The 26,313-nt window shown below is 39.0% G+C and overlaps 2 protein-coding genes across 3 annotated transcripts in view; one reads left to right on the top strand and one right to left on the bottom strand.

Annotated features, from left to right (window-relative positions):
• The window catches only part of Pde1c (Phosphodiesterase 1c), a 184,623-nt gene that overhangs the window by 62,736 nt on the left and 95,574 nt on the right, over positions 1–26,313 (top strand). The gene's annotated exons all lie outside the window — the stretch shown is intronic.
• The window catches only part of LOC117981861 (uncharacterized), a 55,544-nt gene that overhangs the window by 864 nt on the left and 28,367 nt on the right, over positions 1–26,313 (bottom strand). The window contains exons 13-25 of the mRNA XM_069499842.1: positions 25,192–25,390; positions 24,470–24,577; positions 22,348–22,498; positions 20,162–20,357; positions 17,502–17,639; positions 10,780–10,922; positions 8,462–8,641; positions 7,635–7,792; positions 6,756–7,340; positions 6,021–6,128; positions 5,559–5,703; positions 3,452–3,647; positions 1,659–1,796 (exon numbers count right to left, since the gene is read on the bottom strand). Of these exons, the coding sequence (XP_069355943.1) occupies positions 1,659–1,796; positions 3,452–3,647; positions 5,559–5,703; positions 6,021–6,128; positions 6,756–7,340; positions 7,635–7,792; positions 8,462–8,641; positions 10,780–10,922; positions 17,502–17,639; positions 20,162–20,357; positions 22,348–22,498; positions 24,470–24,577; positions 25,192–25,390 (2,445 nt within the window). The remainder of the gene's footprint in view (positions 1–1,658; positions 1,797–3,451; positions 3,648–5,558; positions 5,704–6,020; positions 6,129–6,755; positions 7,341–7,634; positions 7,793–8,461; positions 8,642–10,779; positions 10,923–17,501; positions 17,640–20,161; positions 20,358–22,347; positions 22,499–24,469; positions 24,578–25,191; positions 25,391–26,313) is intronic.

Here is a 26,313-nt window from a genome sequence, read left to right as displayed (position 1 = left end):
TTTTAGGTTTCTATTAGGGTTGTGGGCATGCCCATCGCGCCCACAACGGTGGATCCGCGCATGTTGACTTTAAGTTAACCTAAGCTTTGTCCAAGAATGAAGAGCAAAGTAGGTTAGATAAGTCTCTGTTTACATGGGTACCTCCAAGATTAAAATTATATAAACTTAAAGGTAAAATTTTAGCTCGAAGCTTTAGTTTTAAGTTTGCGTAGATAATAATTATTATCACCACTATGTCTTACAAATCCAACATCTGACTATCAAAAAGAATAATTTATTACCTATTTTGAATAAATCATTTGACTTTGACTTTGAAGTTAACAAACCCTGACAATCCATTAACATTCAAAGTTTAACTTTAACCGCCTACTATGCAGCTGGCCTAACCAAATCAGGACTTTCTACGCAATAAATTATGACTATGTTCATGTTTCTAGGCGCTATATTGTTTCGCTCGTGGTTGAATATTGTGTTTATTTAGGTCTCTTAGAAAGTTCGATGCTCTTGGGATGGAATAAACGAATTCTGAGGCTTCATAAATCAAACATTTCTGTCGTCGCCATATTTCAAAATGTAATTTTGGTGTCTAGATATTAATAAGTAAATATTTGTGGCAAGCAAAATTTGTAAAATAATAATATTTTAGTAGCTACTCGTTGATGTCCGTGACTTCGTCCGCGTGGATTTAGGTTTTTAAAAAACTCTCTGATATTCTCCATCAACATCATTCAACTATTACCTATGTCGAAAATCAAGTCGATTGGTTGCTTTGTCATGGCGTGAAAGAAGGACAAACAAACAAACACACTTTCGCATTTATAATATTAGTGCCTACTATAGATTTAAAATAATTTAACTGCATAATATTTTTACAAGACACAAGCCTTGTTTTTGATATGCATTTAACCTTGTAGCTGCTAAATTACTCTTTTTGATAAATGTGCAAGGTTTATGCCTAATTTCACCAAGCAAATTAATCATGGTTTAGTTAACATTATTTGTATCTCTCCTTTTTGAAAATCGCGTATGTCAACTGCCAAAAAGGGATAGCATTACAAAGTTTAACTAAATGGGGGTTAAATGCTTGGTGTAATTGGGTGTTAGAGTTTAAACAGTCATTAAAATAATATCGCAATGACGATTCGGGTAAAATACCAGTCTCAAAATTTCAGGTGATGAGTTAAAAAATGAAAACACATTTTAGCACGTATATATACTAAAAAAATCCGTCAATTATTCATTGATCTAATAAAATTATACACTTTAGTTAAATTATAAATACTATAGCAATTATCGTAAGTTATTAGTTTTGATGCCGTGATAGCCTAGTGGTTAGGACTTCCGCCTTCTAATCGGAGGTCGGGGGTTCGATCCCGGGTACACACCTCTTACTTTTCGGAGTTATGTGCGTTTTAATTAATTAAATATCACTTGCTTTAACGGTGAAGGAAAACATCGTGAGGAAACCTGCGTGCCTGAGAGTTCTCCATAATGTTCTCAAAGATGTGTGAATTCTACAAATCCGCACATGGTTAGCGTGGTAGACTATGGCCAAAACCCTTCTCACTCTGAGAGGAAACCCGTGCTCTGTAGTGAGCCAGTGATGGGTTGATCATGATCATGATCAGCTTTGATAATGATTATGTAGAAATACATACCCGATTTTCTTTGGCGATTCAACGTTGTTAACGATAATTTCTAAGTGTCCAGATACGTTTTCGAAGTAAGTCAGATCTAAAGTGTAACGTTGTTCCCTGATGTTTATAACTATTACGTATATTTCACCTTCATGCCACCTGAAATAATATAATTACACAGATTTTAGCAACATAAAAATCCTGCAGCGTAGTGATTAAAAACCGGTCAAGTGCGAGTCAGACTCGCGCACTGAGGGTTCCGTAGTACAATCGTATTTTATCGACATTTTGCACGATAAATCAAAAACTACTTACTAGATCTCGTTCAAACCAATTTTCGGTGGAAGTTTGCATGGTAATGTACATCATATATATTTTGTAGTTTAGTTACAGGGGGGGGGGGGGGCACACATTGTACCACTTCAGTTCAGTTTAGAACAAAATTGGGGAATCCAAAAAAATATAGTTTTTTTTTCTCTCTCTTGTCTCGGACAGACGGACAGACAGACCAGACATGACGAATCTATAAGGGTTCCGTTTTTTGCCATTCGGCTACGAAACTCTAAAAAACGAGTTAAGTAGGTAAGTAAACAATAGTAAAATAATATGTCGTTTTATAAGCCTGAGGTCCTTGGTTCGATTCCTGCCAAGGTGAATTTAAGAATTTTATAATAGGTAAGTACCTACCTGATCTAACAGGTCTTTTTTAGGGTTCCGTACTAAAAAATGGAAACCCTATGATGAGTACGCGACAGGTCTAGATGGCAATCTAGGAGGAAGCGCCCCGCACACCCGCTCAGTCCCTGCGCTAGCTCGGTGCGGGCGAGCCCGGGTGAATTACGAGCAGGTGTTCGGGGCGGCCCCCCGCCTCATACCCCGATTTCCATCTTGACATGTCGCGGACTATAACTCAGTCTGTCCGTTTATCTGTACGTCACACCTGCTTATTTCAGTAACTATTTACTACCCGTGGCACCTGGCTCGAAAACAACCCTCCTCCCGCTTCCCCGCGCGGTGCCCCGCTCATGCGCCGCTCTCGATACGTTCAGCCGTTTTGTGGTATGATTGAGTAACAATCATCCATCCATCCAAATAATCTCTATATATAAAAACCGGCCAAGTGCGAGTCAGGCTCGCGCAATGAGGGTTGCGTACTACAGTCGTATTTTTTCGACATTTTGCAGGATAATTCAAAAACTATGATACATAAAATTAAATAAAATTCTGTTTTAGAATGCACAAACGAAGACCTTTCATATGATACTCCACTTGATTAGTTATCTTACTTCGAAAATTGAAAATACTAATTATTAGTTCATGACCACAATTTAATTTTTTTTGTGTGATCTAACCCTAAATTCACGGATTTCAGATTTTTCCCCAAATGTCAGCTATAAGATCTACCTACCTGCCAAATTTCATGATTCTAGGTTAACGGGAAGTACCTTGTAGGTTTCTTGACAGACAGACAGACAGACAACAAAGTGATCCTATAAGGGTTCCGTTTTTCCTTTTGAGATACGGAACCCTAAAAATGAATCGCTGAATGTGTTGCTGATCGCAAATCTTGAGAACAGCTGAACCGATTTCGCTAATTCTTTTTTTATAATATTCCTTGAAGTACGAAGATGGTTCTTAGGGAGAGAAAAATTTAAAGTAGGCATTAAAAAATTAAAGAATCGACTGTTAGGCGGTACGAAGTTCGCCGGGGCAGCTAGTAATAAAATAAAATTTAATTTTGCACTCAGTACTTTAAACGTCATTCATTCTAGCCAGGTACCATGTTAATTCGCACGGGTATGTCTGAGCTTTACCTTCTAAAAGCAAACACATCGTCATTAAACGCCACGGACTCATAGCGGCCAAGTCTGAAAACTGGTTCCCTCCTTAACTTCGCCAATTTCTTGTAGACTTTCAAGTGAGACCTTTCTGCTTGTTTCTCAACCTCCACGTTCAAGGATTTATAGGAAGCAGTTATTGGCAACCACGTTTCATTGCCTGCTGAGAATCCTGAAATAAAATGCAAAATTTTTAACATACATCACTATCTAAAAACCGGCCAAGTGCGAGTCAGGCTCGCGCAATGAGGGTTCCGTACTACAGTCGTATTTTTTCGACATTTTGCAGGATAATTCAAAAAGTATGATACGCAAAAATAAATAAAAATCTGTTTTAGAATGCACAGGTGAAGACCTTTCATATAATACCCCGCTTGAAATAGTTATCTTACTTAGAAAATTGAAAATACTAATGATTAGTCATGACCACAATTTAATTTTTTTTTGTGTGATGTAACCACAAATTCACGGTTTTCAGATTTTTCCCCGAATGTCAGCTATAAGATCTACCTACTTGCCAAATTTCATGATTCTAGGTCAACGGGAAATGCCCTGTAGGTTTCTTGACAGACAGATGGACAGGCAGACAACAAAGTGATCCTATAAGGGTTCCGTTTTTCCTTATGAGGTACGTAACCCTAAAAAACCGGCCAAGTGCGAGTCAGGCCCGCGCAACGAGTCATTTAAGAAATGCAAGAGTGTGTCTGTCTGCTAGCTTTTCACGGTCCATCCGCTTAATCAATTTTGACGAAATATGATAGATACTCAGATAGCTTGCATTCCGGGACCGGGAATAAGACCTACCTACCTGCCAAATTTCACGATTCTAGGTCAACGGAAAGTACCCTGTAGGTTTCTTGACACACCGACAGACAGAGAGACAGACAGACAGACACACAGACAACAAAGTAATCCTATAAGGGTTCCGTTTTTCCTTTTGAGGTACGGAACCCTAAAAAACTGCAACTGAAATAATGTTTGGTATTCTCTATTCACGGAGAGAAGCTCTCTCTGGTACGAGAATAATTCCATTCAAATGAAAAAGGCAAAAAAGTTAGTAGGCGTTAATCATTTTGAGCGACCAACCAATCACAAACGAGCCTATGTTTTCCGTACTATATCTTCTGTGGTACTACTCTATCTACGGAAACAAGGTACAATACGGAAAACAGCCTCGTTTGTGATTTTTGGTCACTCAATATCATGGGTTAACGCCCACTGACTTTTTTTGGGTTTGACATTTTAATAAGTTAATATAAAGCTTTTAATTAGAGCAAAAAGCTGTGGTCTAGCCTAGTGGTTAGGACGTCCGCCTTCTAATCGAAGGTCACGGGTTCGATCCCGGCCTCTAACTTCTCCGAGTTATCTGCGTTTTAAGTAATTAAATACCACTTGCTCTAACGGTGAAGGAAAACATCGTGAGGAAACCTGCATGCCTGAGAGTTCTCCATAATGTTCTCAAAGGTGTGTGAAGTCTACCAAAATCCTTATTTCTGAGAGGAGACCCGTGCTCTATAGTGAGCCGGTGATGGGTTGATCATGATGACGTTGAACTTCTCTCAGTAGATAGAGTATAGTAGCAACTTACCTGCATTCTTCTCAGATTTCCACTGGAAAGGCGTCCGCTCTGGGTCGCGTGAGACACCAGCTTGGTAGTTGACCCATTCAAAAGCTATGGGGTCCTGATTTTCTTGGTAACTTACATAGAAATATATGAACTTCTCTCAGTAGGTAGAGTTTACTAGCAACTTACCTGCATTCTTCTCAGAGTTCCACTGGAAAGGCGTCCGCTCTGGGTCGCTCGAGACTCCAGCTTGGTAGTTGACCCATTCAAAAGCTATGGGGTCCTGATTTTCTTGGTAACTTACATAGAAATATATGAACTTCTCTCAGTAGATAGAGTATAGTAGCAACTTACCTGCATTCTTCTCAGAGTTCCACTGGAAAGGCGTCCGCTCTGGGTCGCGCGAGACACCAGCTTGGTAGTTGACCCATTCAAAACCTATGGGGTCCTGATTTTCTTGGTAACTTACATAGAAATATATGAACTTCTCTCAGTAGATAGAGTATAGTAGCAACTTACCTGCATTCTTCTCAGAGTTCCACTGGAAAGGCGTCCGCTGTGGGTCGCGCGAGACACCAGCTTGGTAGTTGACCCATTTAAAAGCTATGGGGTCCTGAGTTTCTTGGTAACTTACATGGCCGTTTTCCATTCCGATTTCATCACCCTGTTAAAAATGAATTATTTGATAGAATGTCTACTTAATATTTTATTTTTACCACACACACACCACAATTTAATTTTTTTTGTGTGATGGTAACCACAAATTCACGGTTTTCAGATTTTTCCCCTAATGTCTGCTATAAGATCTACCTACCTACCAACTTTCATGATTCTAGGTCAACGGGAAGTACCCTGTAGGTTTCTTGACAGACCGACCGACAGACAGACAGACAACAAAGTGATCCTATAAGTGTTCCGTTTTTCCTTTTGAGGTACGGAACCTTAAAAACTGCAATGCAATAAAACAAAATAAAAACTTACCTGATAAGTAACTGCAGTTCCAGGAAGCAGCAACAGCATCATGTTGATACCGTCAACCATCTTGGGACTAAACTTTGAAGCGATTCGGTGATTGTCATGATTGCTCGCCTAGAATGATGATTGCACAAAGAAAGCAAGTAAGTTGGTAAATAGAAACAATGTTAATCTAAATATATAAAACGAAAATGTGACTGACTGACTGACTGATCTATCAACGCACAGCTCAAACTACTATACGGATCGGGCTGAAATTTGGCATGCACATAGCCATTATGCCATAGACATCCGCTAAGAAAGGATTTCTGAAAATTCAACCCCTAAGGGGGTAAAATAGGGGTTCGAAATTTGTGTAGTCCACGCAGACGAAGTCGCGGGCATAAGCTAGTAATATGTAAAATTGAAAGTAGTAATTTATAGACTAGCACTTACTTGACTGTAATCAGACCTGCTGGTCTGGTGAGAGGCTTCCGCCGTGGCTAGTTACCACCCTACCGGCAAGCGATGCTGCCAAGCGATTTATCGTTCCGGTACGATGCCGTGTAGACCAAAACTGCCATATCCAAAATGACGTCATATCGATGTTAATGAGACATGGTCTCAGCAATATATATAGCAAATTAACTAAAAACAAATAGCAATTTGCGGGACTTATACCACCACAACTCTTGTAGATTTTGAGATGGCAACGAAAATTTTCAAACAAAAAGGATTTTAATTAAAAAAAAAAATACTTGCCACCCAGTTAGGTAATTTGTCAATTGGTTTATAAGTAATGAACTTGTCCAGAGCATACTTAAAATCAGCTGCGGTAGAGTCGCCGTTAACATCAGTAACAAGTATGAAATTGAATGGAATTTGGGCCCCTTTCCTATCGCCATCACCAAAATATCTCATTAATCGTTTCATAGAAGTAGTATACGCTTCAGTCAACATTACTCTCTCCAACCCATCTTTCTCTGTGTACTCATCTAATATTTCTCTCCAACTGTAAATTAAGTCATAAAGTTCGGGTTGCTCTCTAGTGTAAATATGCTCAACATAGTCATAATGTTCTGGCATGTCTAAATGCAGGCCGGTCAAGGGCTCATCGGGATATTTTCCACCGAAGAGGTTCTTATCCACCTCCATTAAATACATAACAGCGTCTACCCTAAAACCAGCGCAACCTTTATCGAGCCAGTATCGTATTATATTATTCATTTCATCGACAACAGCTGGGTTTCGGAAGTTGAGATCAGGTTGATAAGGTCCAAACTGGTGGAAGTAGTATTTGCCCACTTCTTCTCTGTATGTCCACGCGTCATAGTAGAAAACACTGCGCTGTAAATGTTATGTATAAATTAATACTACACTACCCATCCATATGGGTTAAATAGAAAAAACTGCCATACCCCTTCCAGGTTAGCCCGCTTCCATCTTAGACTGCATCATCACTTTCTATCAGGTGAGCTTGGAGTCAAGAGCTAACTTTTATCTGAATAACAAATATAGTATAAAAGAAAATATAAACGCAGATGTGTTCTTGATACAACGTACAAACATAAGGGTTCCGTTTTTTGCCATTTGGCTACGGAACCCTAAAAAAGAAATTAGATACGGATAAATATGAATTACCCAATTGTTAGGTGGATGCATCACACCGTTCTCGTCTACTTTTCCATCTTCCCATATAAAATAGTCATAATACTTTTCATGGCCTTTAAGTGCCTCTTGAAACCAGACACTCTCATTACTGGTATGATTCGGTACTAAATCTAGAATTATTTTTATATCTGCAAAAATATCAAATTTTAATTGAAATATTTCTTCATTTGTTTTATAGTTCTTGCATTTCACGAAGGCCACTGACTCATGCTTGTGTTTAAGTCGTATCGGTATACGTAAGGTACACTTAAATGTGTGCGTTTGACAGCGCTTGCATTGACTGATGCACGCACGCTTACGCAATGACCAAATGTAAACGACGTTACCACAAGTAAAGTTCAGTAGCTTTCGTGAATTGGAAGAACCGTACCTATTAACGGCTCAAATATTTCTTTATTAATTGCTGTACCTACCTACATTTACTATCATACAGCGCTCTTTCTGTCACGTAATCCCCTGCAAATGACAGAGCCAAAAATCTCAGTGGGCGTGAACCACAGCGTGAACCATTATGAGACACGAATTTACAAACGAAAACATGTTTGCGCAATGAATTTCGAATGTTTTTGAAACATGTTTTGATTGGTCGGTCATTCAAAATGGTTAACGCCCAGTAAGGTTTTCGTCTCTGTCATTTGTATGAAATTACGTAACAGAGAGAGCCCTATAGTAACTTATTTCCGTGTATAGAAAATAGTTTAGGGCCGTTTTCACATGGTCATAACTCTCATAAGGGTAACCGTATGTATGTGAAAATGCCCAAATAAATTGACTGTCAATAAATTAGATAACATTACCTAGTTCTTTAGCCTTAGCAAGGAGATCTTCAAAATCTTGCATAGTACCATATTCTTCTTGTATACTATAGAAGTCAGAAATATCGTAGCCAAAGTCGTACATTGGCGATTTAAATATCGGCGAGAGCCATGCCGCCCCTACTCCGATTTCTTTCAGATGCTCCAGCTTAGAAGTAATTCCTGCAAGTATCAGAAAATCCATATTATAGTACGATTCAAACTTAAATGCGTCTGCGTGAAGTTAGCTTTGCGATCTTGCGCATGGTACACTCGAGAACTAAATCTGCAAACTTCCACCGAAAATTGGTTTGAACGAAATCTAGTAAGTGGTTTTTGATTTATCGTACAAAATGTTGATAAAATACGATTGTACTACGGAACCCTCAGTGCGCGAGTCTGATTCTCACTTGGCCGGTTTTTTATTTGTATACAGTAAATGCGAAGTTATTTCTGCTATGTACGAAATAATATATTCGTGTATGACATGACGATTGGTTAATCAAATAAAAGGATTGATGGGAGCTTCGTATTCGTGCCTTTTGGTGTGGAGACCTTGGGGCCGTGGGGCCCGGGGGCTCGAGCTCTTTTTGAAGAAATTGCGAAAAGAGTTATCGAGTCAACCGGGGACCCGAGAGCTGGCAGTTACCTTGGTCAAAGAATTAGTTTGGCCATCCAAAGGGGTAATGCTGCCAGCATCTTGGGTACAATGCCTCGCTGCGGTGGTCTCGATGAGGTTTTAGATTTAATTTAATTTATTTTAGTTTTAATTTAATGTTGTTTTTTTTAGATTTAAGTTTATTAATAGTTTATTTAATAAATTTTAGTTAAAATAAATTAAAAAAAAAAGTTGATAGTCTATACATTACATACATGTTTCTATACTAGTTTATTTTTATTTTTTTTCGCTTATAATTACAGTAAACAAGTAGGTACCTATATAATAAAAGGATATCTAATGTCCGCGAAGTTTAATAAATTGTTAAACTTTAGGGTTGTCTGGCAGAGGGTTGAAACGATACTAAGCGTCTGGCAATGCATGACGTGATTTCCAATACTATTCCAAAGAAAAAAAGTAAGATTTTTTACACCTTTATTATAGTTCTTGCATTTCACGAGGGCGCGTAGCTGTAAGGTACAGTAAATGTGTGCGTTTGCGAGCGCTTGCTTGCGACTGATTGGTCCGACATGCAGCATGCTTACACAATGCCCTTGTATACGACGTAACCACAAGTAAAGTTCACTCGCCTTCGTGAATTGCAAGAACTGTAGCAACTTCAGTGTTAAACCCGCACATGTGCGGGGTGCGGGTCGGCTGCTAAACGCCGTTGGTCCCGTACAAATATGGGTACCTTCAAATCAAGAGTGAATAGTCATCTTCTAGGCAAGCGCGCTCCATCTTAGGCTGCATCATCACATGCCAGCAGGTCCGATTGCAGTCATGCGCTTGTCTATGAATTAAAAAAACCGGCCAAGTGCGAATCAGACTCGTGCACTGAGGGTTCCGTACTACAGTCGTATTTTTTCGACATTTTGCACTATAATTTAAAAACTATGATGCATAAAAATAAATAAAAATCTGTTTTAGAATGTACAGGTAAAGACCTTTCATATGATACCTCACTTGATATAGTTATCTCACTTCGAAAGTTGAAAATACTAATTATTAGTTCATGACCACAATTTAATTTTTTTTGTGTGATCCAACCCTAAATTCACGGTTTTCAGATTTTTCCCAAATGTCAGCTATAAGATCTACCTACCTGCCAAATTTCATGATTCTAGGTCAACGGGAAGTACCCTGTAGGTTTCTTGACAGACAGACAGACAGACAACAAAGTGATCCTATAAGGGTTCCGTTTTTCCTTTTGAGGTACGGAACCCTAAAAATAGAATAGAATAGAAATATTTTTATTCAAATAAACTTTTACAAGTACTTTAGAACCTTCAAATGCATCTACCACTTGTTCGGAATGCATTCCCTGCAGAGAAGAACCAGCAACGTATTCGGCGGTTGCTCTTTTCATGCAGACCATCCCTGTTTAATTTCTATAGGCCATAGTGCGGTCGGCACTGAGTATAGAATAGAATAGAATATAGGTAATATTTTTATTCATGTAAACTTTTACAAGTGCTTTTGAATCGTCAGATAGTAGATATAATCTACCACTGGTTTGGAATGCCGTTCCTACCGAGAAGAACCAACAAGAAACTCGGTGGTTGCTCTTTTTAAGTTTTCAATTTACAATGTTATTATAGCTTGTTTTTATGGTATGGCAAAATTTTTATGGTAGTTAAAAAGTAGTAGTGTATAAAAATACCTTTCAAGTCACCGATTCCGTCACCATCGCTGTCCTTAAATGACCTGGGATAGATTTGGTAAAAGATGGAGGACTTCCACCATCCTAGTTCGTTCGCGTACACCAGGAGCATGGCAGCGGGAAGCAGCAATATTGGATTTAACCTATAAAAATAATAAAAAACCAGCAAATAAAACTTCACCATCATCATGATCAACCCATCGCCAGCTCACTACAGAGCACGGATCTCCTCTCAGAGTGAGAAGGGTTTTGGCCATATAGTCTACCACGCTAAGTGTGAATTGGCAGACTTCACACACCTTTGAGAAAATTATGGAGAACTCTCAGGCATGCAAGTTTCCTCATGATATTTTCCTTCACTGTTACAGCAAGTGCCCGGGATCGAACCTCCGACCTCCGATTGGAAGGTGGACGTCCTAACCACTAGGCTACCAGAGCTCGTCTCGTAGCTTAATAACACTTAGTGTTATCTAATTACTAATCATGCTCACATGGAATGGTGGCAAGAATACTGCCTGAATTTCCGCGCTGGACAGCTAGGCTGATCCTTTACGTAAAAAATGAGCCAGCCCTTCTGTCACCAGATGTGGCAAATCGCGGTTAAATGACTCGTAATTCTTTTTCGAATAAATAACTGCACCATTAAGACTAAAATATAATTATTTTTCATTGAAAAAAATCTTATGATTATTGAATCTGTATGTAGGTACATTACTTTCAGTTGAAAAACCTTATCAATTTTAATAATGAATAAAATAAAATATTACCTCATTATGCTGAAGCAAATTATATAATGCTTCTGATGCTGATAGTACACCTATATAAATACTCACTATCAATACATACGGTATAATGCAAACGCAGACAGATAGGTATAACGCAAAAGTAACGCAACGTACAAAGTAATAAAGTACTTGCCATATTATCAGAGTGAACTAGAGTGAGGGAACTCTCGATTAGATCCTGAATCGAAAATATTTTCATTCGAGATTAATTCTTTTGTAAACACATTATATTCTTATGGAGGCCACACGCGTTAGGGTTTGCATGATGGTTTTAGCCGTACATGCATAACCGACAGGCAAACCCTAGCGTGTATGTGATACAACTGTACAGTTATCAGCGCATGTACATTAGTGTTGTTATGGATATCCATATCTGTAACCGAAACTATCGGATATCCGGAAAAAAAAATCCGTAACCGTAACCGAACCGAAATAAAAGTTTCGGATAGTTTCGGCTAGTTTTCGGCTCTAAGAAAGAATTACTTGTATGACAGATTGCGAAACCTACAAGGTACAATTAAATTCGAATATAATCTTATTTGTATTTCATTTTACAGTTCCTTAAAATATTAATATCCGTAACCGAAACTATCGGATAATCCGAAATAATTGAATATCCATAACCTTAACCGAAACCGATATTATATTTTACCAATATCCATATCCGTATCTGGATCCGAAATTATATATCCATAACATCCCTGATGTACATGCAACCAAGCAAATATCAAAATTGATATTTTTTGCCGCTCGGTTACATTTGAGCGCGAGCATAACCGAGCGTCTGCGGCGTCCAGCGAGCTTGCCTGCATATTTCTCAGTTTGTTACAGTGTCCTAACAGCCCATACAAATCTTTTTTCTTCGTGAAAAATAGTTCGTCACTTTGCAGTAGATGGCGCTACTTCGGAGAATTATTTCTTCGGTGAACTTCAGATGTTATTAGTCTGTGTTCTGTGATTTTGTTTCCTTTTGTGATCCGTGAATGTGTTCTGTTTGTGTTTTTATGATAAATTCTACGATTTTGCTTGCTCCCTGGACTCCGACGGCTTCGTTTTTCTCACTGGACTTACGCGCAAACCCCTGGACACTGATCTGCCTAACGATTTGGACTATAGCTGCTTGTGAGAGAGGTTATTTTGTTGTGTGCCGAGATACGGTAAAACTCGTAAGTAATCAACTTATAAATTATTATTTAAAGCAAAGACTAATTATTAGTCTTCGTCGCCTTCGTGTCTATGCTAAAAACTGATGCAGATTTCCTCACGAAAAGAGGAGTTTTAACAGTGTTATGAAACGTTTGATATATTAAAAACTTGAGTCCATCGGTTAAGCTACTGGTGGTTAGGGCTTCATAGTAAGGTAGCTCCACACTATATTTGCTGTCTTGAGTACGTCTCCTTCTGTATCTGACCTTTGGTCTAATAAAAGCTTCATTAAATGTTGCTCTTCATTATTTATATTATAAACTAGCTTATGCTCGCGACTTCGTCCGCGTGGAGTACACAAATTTCAAACCCCTCTTGGACTACACAAATTTCAAACCCCTCTTTCACCCCTTTAGGGGTTGAATTTTCAAAAATCCTTTAGCGGATGCCTACGTCATAATAGCTACCTGCATGCCAAATTTCAGTCCGATCCGTCCAGTAGTTTGAGCTGTGCGTTGATAGATCAGTCAGTCACTTTTCCCTTTTATATATTTAGATAATATGTAATTTTGGATGTTTGTTACCACATCACAATTAAAGAAACAATTTGGATTAGGTTAATTAGCAACAGAGATGGTATATTATGCGGTATGCACCAATTCTAAAGTCCTCGCAGACAAAGTGATAAACAGAAGCTGGTAGTAATACTCATTGATGATGATGAATTATGCAACGGTATGTGGTCAGTTCTCACAATTTTTTTTCAGGCAAAGATGGTACAATTCTATATTCATTTCTCAATCCTGAAAAAGAAATGGATCTGTATCTTGCGTGGACTCGAGCTGTTGGACTAGACACATCTTTGGATCCTCACTATGTGTATCGAAACCGACGAGTGTGCCATGCTTATTTTGAATTGAAGTTTCAGATTAAGACGAAGGTGATATAATTAAAATGTTGGCATTTAATCTATTTAATAAAAGAAATTATAAAAAACTGTCTAATCGCTACACTGTTGTTTTATTTGCCTAAAGTAATTCAAATTCCACTGTCTCCAAAGTAATTTCTAAAAGTCAAATCAATTAATATTTGATTTTTGGAAATTACTTTGGGGAATAATATTATTTAAGAAAATATCCTGAGGAGCGCGATTTGTTCGGCTTTAGGGATGTCACATATCGCTAGATGGCGGTATGCAATCAATCTGAGTGTTAACTCTATACCCTATATTCAATGTACTCTGTGGTTTGTTATTATCTGTGACAGTAGAAGGACGAGCGCGCGCACCATCGCGTCGCTTCGGAAATAGCGAGTCGCAAGCGTAATGCCAGATTAGAAGAATTCATAGAAATTTATAAGTCAGAACCTTGTCTTTGGCGCGTAAAGTGTAAAGAATATCACGACTCGAGACAAACGATCGGTTGCATACGGGAAATTGATAACTGAGTTCAAGGAATTCATCCATTGTTGTTTAGTATACCGTACACAGTACTTAGTAACTGTCCTAGACAGATCGTCACGTAGCTCCAACTGACAGTTTATGGCAAAACTGTGCATGCAAACCCTAACGTGTATGTTTAGTATGAAACTCTGTTATACTTGTCGGTTATGCATGTACGGCTAAAACCATCACGCAAAAGTCTATCGTGTATGGCCTCCTTTATTCTTATTATTGATAGCTATAAAGTCACAATATGGCGGCCACGGGGATCCTTTCTCAGATTGTACGCGTTATACCAATTTGTTTGACGCACCCAATGACCTTCAAAGTCAGTTGGGTAAAGATTATTTCAGCAGGTAGGTATTAAGTAATTCTTTTATATAGAATCCACATAAGTTTACCATAAATTATTACGAGTTGTTTTTTTTCTTAGTCTATTATATAATATATTTTTTCTATCCCTTAAAAATAAGGAATCCCCTCAATACAGAGCAGTCTCCTCTCAGAGTGAGAAGGGTTTTGGCCATAGTCTACTACGCTGGCCATGTGCGGATGGAGAACTCTCAGGCATGTAGGTTTCCCCACAATGTTTTCCTTCACAATGCACCGATTTATCGTGTAAAATATCGATAAAATACGATTGTAGTACGGAACCCTCAGTGCGCGAGTCTGACTCGCACTTGGCCGGTTTTTATTAGAAACTAGATGATGCCCGCGTCTTCGTCCGCGTGGATTTAGGTTTTTTAAAAATCCCGTGGGAACTCTTTGATTTTCCGGGATAAAAAGTAGCCTATGTCCTTCCCCGGGATGTAAGCTACCTCTGTACCAAATTTCATCAATATCGATTAAACCGTTGGGCCGTGAAAAGCTAGCAAACAGACAGACAGACACACTTTCGCATTTATAATATTAGTATGGATAGTTTGAATATTACTGAAATAAAAGATGTTCTTAGGTAAGTCAAAGGTTACATGAGATTCACTAAGCAAATCAAGCCACTATTAAATTGCTACTAAATCCGACAGTATGGAATATGGAGAAGTCAAATTACGACGTTTTTCCATCTATATGTACCTACTATGCTAGAACAGAGGATTAATTAACTTGAAAAAAACCGGCCAAGTGCGAGTCAGGCCCGCGCAACGAGGGTTCCGTAATTCAGTCGTATTTTTTCGACATTTTGCACGATAATTAAAAAACTATGATGCGTAAAAATAATTAAAAATCAGTTTTAGAATGTACAGGTGAAGACCTTTCATATGATACCAGACGGACAGACAGACAGACAGACAACTAAGTGATCCTGTAAGGGTTCCGTTTTTCCTTTTGAGGTACAAAACCCTAAAACTAGACTAAAAGCACTAAAAAAAACTAAAAAAACAAACAAAATTCTTGAAAGATTTATTCAATACATTAGAAAAATGGTAAATCTATTTGTTACATATTTTATTTTTACGAAACCATAATTTTCTGCCGTACTCAGAGTCGCTAATCGTTACTTAAGATTGAGTTAAAACGAGACAGGATTTATGTGAGAGATATACTTAGCTCTGTCACGTTTTAGCTAAACTTTAAGCGACTCTGAGTACGGCAGTTGGTCATTAGATGTTCGAAATTTCACACTTGCATTCTCAAAACTAGAGCTTCATCTACACCTACGTCCAAATGATTGGCATGGACAGTGTCGCTGAAAAAAAAATTGTTTTGTATTAGGTACCCCACCAAACTTGCCAAGATGCACAGCACAAGTTCATAATACTTTCACTGTTAAAAACTTATGAGACCTCTAGTAGAGCCAGGCCCCTAGCTGGGCTTCGATTTGTGCTGCCCGTGGGGGCTATCCCAAGCCCAAAGTATGTATATAGCTCTTCAGTGTTCTTGACAGTATACCTACCACATATATAACAATAACCGCCAAACGATTTAGCGGTCTCGAACGATGCCGTGTAGAAACCAAAGGGGTGTGGGTTTAATAAAAAACTGCCAAACCCCTTCCAGGTTAGCCGCTTCCATCTTAAACTGCATCATCACTCTCCACTCTCACTGTTAATGTTGGCCAACTGCCAAATGTTAGATATTCGTAACTAGTTATCCACGCATGCGATACGGAATACAAAATCACGTGACCTAAATTTCATGGATTTCCAACTGGACTCAAAGTCTAACGAAAACTTTCAAAGATACAGCATAGCCCTGCTGGTGAGATTGCAGTTAAGGGCTAACTTGTATCTAAATAACAATAACATTCTAAATTACAGATTTCTAGCACTAAAGTCTCTGAGATTATCCGAGGATGGACGGACGGACGGACATGACGGATATGACATAGGGATCCTTGTTTACTACGGAACCCTAAAAATGATGATGATGATGAAGCTTAAGTACTTCGTGCATGTACGCACATAGAAACCCAGCATTAGAGCCCTTGAGTCCGTAAGTTAATTTTCTGATAAGTAAATAGTGGTACTACAACTGTACCCGTAGTACAAGATTTTACGTCTCACCAAACCAAACCAAATTCGAGAGTTGAAATACTTCCGCGTTACAGTAAACTGGATCTTAAGCAACTTGTTTTAAAGCTCAAGTTTGTCTACACTTCTACAGCCAGCGCTCCAAGCGGAAACATTGCGAAATTAAAATCAGTGGCATTGAATATTGACTCGTCCGTACACTTGCGCGGCGCATGTTTGCGCGCGCGGACAACGGACCTTACACACACCTTCACGGCATCGCTCCGCTGACCATTCGACCACCGACCGGGCGTCCTCTGCCTCGGGAACTCGTACGATCGCCACCACTAGCGTGGCACGCAGGCAATCCTAGCGATGATGATGACGACGCGAGACCCACCGGATTTGACACTATCTCCGCGCGCGATGGCCAGCCTATCGTCCGCAACGCGGAGATCACGACCGGACCAGACACCACCCCCGCGCGCGACGGCGACTCTATCGCCCTCAGCGCGGGGAACACAACCAGCCACGAGGCCCCAAGCCAAGATGGCGGGCCCTAGCCGGTGAAATTCCGGCTAGAAGACCAACACCGGGGTAATTGAATACCCGGCGCCTTGCCCGGGTAAGGAGGCTACGCCTCGAGGCCCGTACCCCCGCTTGGCCTTCGGCCAACCGGAGAAGACCCTGTCGTCGGAATATTTGACTTCAATTCAAGGCTGTTTAGGTCCATTTTACTGTAACGCGGAAGTATTTTGACTCTCGAATTTGGTTTGGTTTGGTGAGACGTAAAATCTTGTACTACGGGTACTGTTTAGTACTACTTAGTACTAATGTTGTAAGTAGTCATAAGCTTGTGAGCGATTTGCTAGTAATATTTTTATGTTGCTTCCAACTCACCTGTACGTTCTCGAAGAATGCAGACTGCTAGCTTCCACCTCCAGTTGTCCAAATATAAGATCAAAGGCAGTAAGATTGACAACTTGATAGGTCTTTCCGACGTTCATGACAATCACGTAGGCGTCGTCGTTATACCACCTGAAGACCAGCCCCCCAATTGTGTAAGAATAACCATTTCATGGCTATCGCAATCGTCATAGGAGTTCTGCCATTTGATTGGTTGATTCGCTGGTTACATTTTGTTATAGCCAATCAAGGGCCGAATTCTTGACGATTGCGATAGCCATGAAATGGTTATTCTTACACAATTGGGGGGCAGAATCAATAGTTATATTTTTTATTTTTTTTAAATATTACAATAAACCTATCTTATGACTATACAAATCATGCCCTCGTGGAATGGTGCCAAGAATACTGGCTGCATTTCCGCGCTGGACAGCCAGGCTGTTCCGTTCTGTCACCAGATGAGGCTATTAATCGCGGTGAAATGTCTCGTATTTTTTTTTAGCTCCATGGCCCCAGGGTCTTCACGGCAAACGGAACAAAAATGTAACTCTCGATAAGAGATGCATACCTGCGCCGCTTGCCATTTTCAGCTGTTTTTGCTGCGGCTCCCGGTCTTGATGCTGTCTTCCTGATATGACACGGGGCCAATGTGTCAACGCAAGTTGCGTTCCACATTGGCGCCCGTCCCCGCTCTCAGGGAACCAGCGTCAATCCATCAGATCTCTTGCCATCATTCCGACTAATCCCTGCCGGTTCAATGAGCGAAGGAATGTCTATGGTGGCAAGAGCCCTTTTGATCGTCGTCGTTTTGATTAAAAAGCTTTTGATGACGAGATGATGCCCACGACTTCGTCCGCGTGGATTTAGGTTTTGTAGAAATCCTGGGGGAACTCATTGATTTTCCGGGATAAAAGAAGCCTATGGATGTAATCTAGGTCTGTACCAAATTTCATCAAAATCGGTTAAACTGTTAGGCCGTGAAAAGCTAGCAGACAGAAAGACAGACAGACAGACACACTTTTGCATTTATAATACAGACTAGATGATGCCCGCGACTTCTTCCGCGTGGATTTAAGTTTTTTTCTAATTCCGTGAAAACTCTTTGATTTTCCGGGATAAAAAGTAGCCTATGTCCTTCCCCGAGATGGAAGGCCATAGTCATGATGGTCAAATGCAGATTGGCAGACTTCACACACCTTGACCTTTGAGAACATTATGAAGAATTATCTGGCTTGCAGGTTCGGACGCATTTTAAGAGAATATGGGATATATTTTGTTGTTCCATCTAAAGTCAAATCGAACTTTAGAATTGAATAGAATTGTCAATAATATGAATTAAACAAATAGAAAAGAGCAATTTTCTTGTATCGAATAATAATAATTGAATTTTAATATTAAAATATTGCTGTTGTTCTTGCAAGCCATTGTTTACCGAGCTCTTATGCTTTCAAGTGTAAGATGTTTGAGTTGATACAAATGTTTTGCCAATTTATTCTATTGTGATGGAAGTTAGTTTTCGGAGTTTCAAGGCCTGGTGAATTGTTAAAATGAATTGGATATTTGACTACATCAAAAACAAATTATTTCTCAGTGATTATTAAATAAAGGGTCTTCCAAAATACGTAAAATCCACGTCCTTTGTCGGTTTAAAGTGTAATAACCATTTTAAATTATCGATTAAACTAAAAAAAGCACGTCAAATGATTGTGACGTCACACACCGATATTTCATAGAATCCGTAATAGAATCCCGCATACTAAGCGCGTGTTTTGACGTTTGATAAAAAAGTAACTGATTTGACTAGCTGTCAAAATATACAGTATTGTATATCATTATCAACTGATGCCCGCGACTTAATCGACGTGGATTTAAGTTTTTTTAAATCGTACCATCCGAGTCGGCACTCTGGTTGCATTGGCAGACTAATTAGCTATGGATACACTTGTTAATGAGAGCGCAAGGTTGATCTCTGTTGTATATATTACTAGCTCATGCTAAATGTAAAAATGTAAAATGTACCTTTTGAACGCAAAAACATCGTTGTTCAACGCCAGAGACTCGTACAGGCCGAGTCTGAAAGCTGGCCGGCAGATCGCTGACTGGCTACGTTTATATGCTCGTAACGATAAAAGTCTAGTAGTGTTACCCATTTAGGTTGATGATGTATTGTAAAATGTACCTTTTGAACGCAAAAACGTCGTTGTTCAACGCCAAAGACTCGTACCGGCCTAATCTGAAAGCTTGCAGATCACTGACTAGCTACGTTTATATGCTCGTAACAGTAGAAGTCTAGTAGTATTAGCCATTTAGGTTGATGATGTATTGTAAAATGTACCTTTTGAACGCAAAAACGTCGTTGTTCAACGCCAGAGACTCGTACAGGCCGAGTCTGAAAGCTGGCCGGCAGATCGCTGACTGGCTACGTTTATATGCTCGTAACGATAAAAGTCTAGTAGTGTTAGCCATTTAGGTTGATGATGTATTGTAAAATGTAGCTTTTGAACGCAAAAACGTCGTTGTTCAACGCCAGAGACTCGTACCGGCCTAATCTGCAAGCCGGCTGGCAGATCGCTGACTAGCTACGTTTATATGCCGTAACGGTAGAAGTCTAGTAGTGTTAGCCATTTAGGTTGATGATGTATTGTAAAATGTACCTTTTGAACGCAAAAACGTCGTTGTTCAACGCCAGAGACTCAAACCGGCCGAGTCTGAAAGCCGGTCGCATCCGCAGCCTGATCAGCGTGCGGTAGACTTGGTAGTGAGAACGCACGGCCGATCGCTGACTGGCCACGTTTATATTCTCAAACCCATCAGCTAAGGGAAGCCATGTTTTCTCCGCTTCCGAAAAACCTGTAAATGCAAATTAAATTTTATTAAAACTAACTAACCATCCTCGGCTTTCGGCAATTCGTTTATAGACGGGTTAAGCGATTAATTAATATGCCCATGATTTTCTACAGTTTTAGAATAACACGGCAAAGAAAACAACTGGTACAGTGCGCATAACACAAGCACCTATCTTTTTATCTTTATTTTATTTATTTATTTAAACAACTTTATTGTTAACAAAATTACAGAAAGCAAGTATACAGGATACACTAAAAAAACAAAGGGCGACCTTATGACATACTTAAGAACTTATCAATGCAGCTATATATATTAGGTATACATAAACGTATACTCTAATAGGCATATACTATAAAATGTATATAAATAATATATTAAATCAATATAATATAATGAAATATATAATACATAGCTAACTGTACATACTATATGTATATACTTATGACAGAAAATCTTTATTGGGAAAAAAGAAAAAAGTGTCTGGAAGAATAATAATTACCTATTCCTCTTCGCATTATTATCAGGTGCTATATAAAACCTCCTAAAACGATTATAGATCCAAAGCGCCTCTCAAAGTTTTAATTATAAAGTAAAACACGGTTTGTACTCGTATATATATATATATAAAATCAATTCAGTGCAAAGCAAAAATGTATGTAAAAGCAAATAAATCCCCAGGGTCCTATTTATGAACGTTCAAAAGGAAAAGGTCCACTTGTATTGTATTTGTCTTTTGTAACAGAATTTTCCACTGCAATGTTCCGTGGAAAACCAAACATCCGGTTGTGAAAATACCAAGGTGCGCTCCAATTAATTCTTTGCTATAAAAAATCTTGTAGTTTCCTGTTTATTGTTTCTTGCACGCTCGTCGAATTATTTCGTAAAAATTGGTTCAGTTGAAAATTAAAACGTGTTCGGCAAAATAACTCGCGTCGGGAAACAAAAAGTTATACCTTTTGTATGTTTTAACTTTTAATAAGCAGAGTATGTTTCTGGCTGTTAAATAACCCTCGTACTGCGAACAGTTTGGTAACTTTATTTTTATTTACGATACAATAAAATATCATTTTTTTTTTATAAATCTGAAAATGTCGTAATATAAAAATCAGAATCAAAAGTTACAGCAAGATGTTATTGTGGATATTATCTTATTTTTCGCGCTATCGTTATAGATATAACGATTAATCGATCTCAAATAATCTTGTGATTAAAAATATCATCATCATCATCATCATCATCGTCGTCAATCGATAGACGTCCACTACTGGGCATAGGTCTCTTGTAGGAACTTCCACTAAGCTAAGACATCATGGCGCCAACTCCCTTTATAGTTCAGATACAGTATATACTTGACCCTTGTAAACAAAAGGAGTTTATTGGATTGCGACCCTTGTAAAATCAGGTGAAATCTCATTACTGGAGAAAAAGGGTGCGGACTGTTTTACTTGACACTTCGGTAGGACTGGGTCAGTCGTAGCTCAGGGCACTGGGTCTTTCGTCACGCTCCATGGTCTCCAATCCATTTGTAATAGGCACTTTATACTGTATGTTCTCCGCGAATGCTCAGGAGATGTAGACCTTACAATGCACAATTGCAAAATTGACTTTGCAAGTGTGCATTGTAAGGTCTACATCTCCTGAGGATGCTCCGGTCTCGGGGCGAAACGTGCGTCGAGTGTGTTTTGCGATTTGTGTGGTGCTGCGTGGTGGTGCGGGTGCGTATTGCTTGCCTGGTAGCTGCTTTTTCCTGCATGGTTAGCAGTGGGAGGGCGGGCGGTGCATTGCGCATGCTGCATGTTGCATCATATAGATTCGACCTGTTTCACCGGATTACGGCAAATTAAGCTTTTGGTTCATTGTATATCATGGACTTCCGCAAAATAACGCCTGCTTCTATACACAACTCTTGTATTCTGATCATTTACAGATTGACGATTTTTTTCCAATGTTTTTTTTCGTAGTTCGCGGTTAGGTTAGGGTAAAATCACATTACCTGCGTGTTTGCCGTTGCTCCACTGGAAAGGGGTCCGCACGGGGTCGCGCGACACGTCTACAAAGTTGATAGGGTCGTCTGTGTTGCAAGCCAGCGGGTCTTTCGTCTCGGTCCACGGCACGAATCCATTTACCATACCGATTTCTTCTCCCTTTGTAATGGAAACAAGATGAAATTGGAATAAATACGACTTTATACCTACTTATTATTGACGACCTCCCTGGCGCAGTGGTGAGCGCTGTGGTCTTATTAGTGGGAGGTCCCGGGTTCGATTCCTGTCTGGTGGGAGGCTTCGGCCGTGGCTAGTTACCACCCTACCGGCAAAGCCGTGCCGCCAAGCGATTTAGCGTTCCGGTACGATGCCGTGTAGAAACCAATGGGTTTAATAAAAACTGCCATACCCCTTCCAGGTTAGCCCGCTATCATCTTAGACTGCATCTTCACTTACCACCAGATGAGATTGCAGTCAAGGGCTAACTTGTACCTGAATAAAAAAAAAAAAACTGGCTTCGACTTCGCTGGGGTGGATTCTGAAAAATCATTATTTCTTAGTCGGGGTCTTACATGTAAAATTTGAAGTTTCTAAACCCATTTTTTTTAAATGTAGGTATAGTACGCGACAGGTCGAGATGACAATCGGGGAGGGAACGCCCGCCTCACACCCCGATTGCCATCTCAACCTGTCGCGGACTAATATTAACCCGTTTAGCCTTATAAATGTATGCCTTGTTCGTGATTTTGCGAAGTCGTAATCATAGAATTTTTGAAGAATTAACAAGCCGTGTATGGAGAATTTTTGAAGAATTAAAAGAGGATTCGGCAAAATAGATCGTTACTCTACAGTTCTGCTCCATTTGGACCTGCATTTATTCTATGATGTGATCCATACCTAATTATTACAGTTTAGATAAGCACGCAAATACTTATTATGCTTTAATCCATGTGCAGTACGCGGCCGAAAGTAATGTACATCGGCCTTTAGAATGACATTTCGGCTTTGTAGAGCATTGTCTCTGTCACTCATACCTATATGAGGTTTTGTCGGTCTCAACGACAGAGACAGTGCTCTACACATTTGCTATCTCCTTCTAAAGGTCGATGTGTATCACTTTTGACCGCATACTGTACCTACATACATACCTAGTGATGTAGTTTTTTTCAGAGACATAAATGATGAAAAAAATATGACAAGCATAATCCAATTTCACTTATTTTTAGATGACACGTTACTTACAGAAGAAATGTGATATTTCTTTATAAATTGTCAATAAAACTTTGCCCAAAAGAAAAGTTAGTAATATTCATCATTTTGCCTTAGCAAATAATAAATGAGACTCACTTTATATAAAGTTATGTGTTAACTTAGTATATTACTTTGATGTACTTTTATAAAACTTTCTAACAGCTCAAATTAGGTTTTATATTATTCAGAGGTTATGTACCTACTATTTATACTAAATTGTTCAGTATTTTACATCTAGACACCTATCTATTAAGTATTTACCTACTACATATTACCTACGAGTATGTAGTAAAGTCTCTTATAGTAAAGTTACCCTCTCCACTTTCCAAGATAAGTATTATTTTCTTATCAAGCTACCTATTAAACTTTCATTTAAAACTAACAGGTAGGTATACATACCAACATAATAATGTAATCAGTAACCGAAAAAAAACACTCTTGTTATGGAAGAGACTTAAGCCCAACTGCACATAATAAAATTTTGAATTGCAAAAGTTTCACCCCAACAATAAAAAACGATTACTTTTTAATAAGATAAAACCGGCCAAGTGCGAGTCAGACTCACGCACAGGGTTCCGTACTGCAGTCGTATTTTTCGACATTTTGCACGATAAAACAAAACTGTTATGCATTTAAATAAATAAATTTGAATGTTTTACAATGTAACCAAAAACTAGTTCACGGTTTTCCGATTTTCCCCCTTACGTGTGCTATAAGCCTATCTATCTGCCTTTCATGATTCTTCGTCAACGGGAAGTACCCTATAGGTTTCTTGACAGATACGACAGACGGACAGACAGAGAGACAACGAAGTGAGTCTATAAGGGTTCCTTTTTTTCTTTTGAGGTACGGAACCCTAAAAAGGATTTTTCTTCTTACCATATAAGTGATAGCGATACCAGGAAGTAGTAGTACAAGCATATTAAATGCATCTACTAATCCAGGTCTGAATCGAGAGGCTACCCTGCTTACGTCGTTGGCGCCAGTCTGAAAAATCAAACAGATAAGATCACTGTTTCTGTCCAAAGATTCTAGATTGATTTGTTTACGCAAATCTGAACCTTACACTTCAACCAGTGTTCCAGTCAGTTTTCAACACCGAGGAATAGTTGCAAACGAAAAGTTTAAACTTAGAATCAAAATGTTATCGCATTTGTATTAGGCGCCTTTTGAAAAGTCGCGTGATCTATTGCGACTTGCGAGGCAGTCATCTTGAGTCGATTGTATAAAAATATGGGTGGGTGGTTGATGGTTTTTAAGCTAGTCGCGTTCCACCTCGAGACTCGACCGCCTATTAAATGCTTTTTGTGTTTACGTCGCCATTTTGATTGAGTGATTGCAATAGCAATTGTGCCCTAATCAAGTTAATATTGCAGTTAGGTTATTATAAAGGAAAAACTCTCGATAAGCCTATTCGCGTCGTGATTAACTTCACTTCTGGTATGTTTATACAAAGAACAACGAAAAGCGTATTCCGGATACCTAATTCCTGAAATCTTCGGATTCTACCAAACATTTTAAAAACTGCAAAAACAGATTATGACAAAATTTATGATTGTCTTGTACTCGTTATTTTAATGGGTACGTTCTAAGTTCATTACCACCCAATTTGCAGGCTTCCGTAACGGTTTGTAGGTCAACCATCGATCGATCGCATATTTGATGTCCCTGGCGTCAGACTCCTTCGTCAAGTCTTCTATGAGAGCGAAATTGAACGGGACATGGGCCCCTGAGTGAGTGCCCTCTCCGTAGTACTTTACTGCGTTTTTGATCCCCGTTGAAGCGTCTGTCATCATTACCCTGGAATAGTAACCTCATTTAGTACTTAGAAGTCAAAGACATTTTACTTAAATGTTATTGGAAGTATGGCAACAGCTATATGCCTTTGCTCTATTTATTTGGCGCTGATTGTATTTTCATAATTGCAGCAGTCAACGGTGAAACATGGAAACAAAAATAATTATGTGACAGGAGGTGTGGGCATGAAATAACTAAGGGGAATCAGTACCCTTATTATAAATGCAAAAGTGTGTTTGTTTGTTGGTTTATTGGCTTGTTGGTTTGTCCTTTAATCACGGTGCAATGGATTGACATGATTTTTTGCATGGGTATAGATAAAGACCTGCAGATTGACATAGGCTACTTTTTATCCCGGAAAATCAAAGAGTTCCCACGGGATTTTTAAAAACTTAATTCCAAACGAAGTCGCGGGCATCAGCTAGTAATAAATAAAATGTTGTTGTGTTTTTACAGGGCATACAGCATTATGGAGCTGGGAGCTTTTTTCGGTTTGTGCCACATATGACACAGTTTATTCTGGCGCTTCTAATTTTGCTAAAATGTTTAAATGGTGAAGGTACCAGTACAACCTACCTTTAGAAATACCTAGGAATGTATGGCACAAATTATAAATAAACATTCTTATTATTGTTTGCCTTTTTACTAACGCATTTATTGCATTCCTTGTATTGCAACTACAAGGAGCCTAGGGTTTGACACGTTTCTCTCGTACGGCTCTTCCGTCACGCGTTTTGTTTGTTTCAGCCTTAACCATCCAACGTACAGGAAAACGTCCTTTACGACCTTTTGTTTTAAGATCTACGCTGGCCTTAATTTTGCAATGGTTTCCATCAGTAGAACGAGGTTGTTAAAAATTTATTTCGAACAGCTGGGGACGTTATACTGTTACGTTCTTGTCAATTAATAAATTAACTAAGTTCAGG

This window comes from Maniola hyperantus, chromosome 1 (assembly GCF_902806685.2).
Source record: "Maniola hyperantus chromosome 1, iAphHyp1.2, whole genome shotgun sequence".
NCBI classification, from domain to species: Eukaryota; Metazoa; Arthropoda; class Insecta; order Lepidoptera; family Nymphalidae; genus Maniola; species Maniola hyperantus.
Note: the sequence above shows the minus strand (reverse complement) of the source record. Positions and strands in the feature narration are given on the sequence as shown.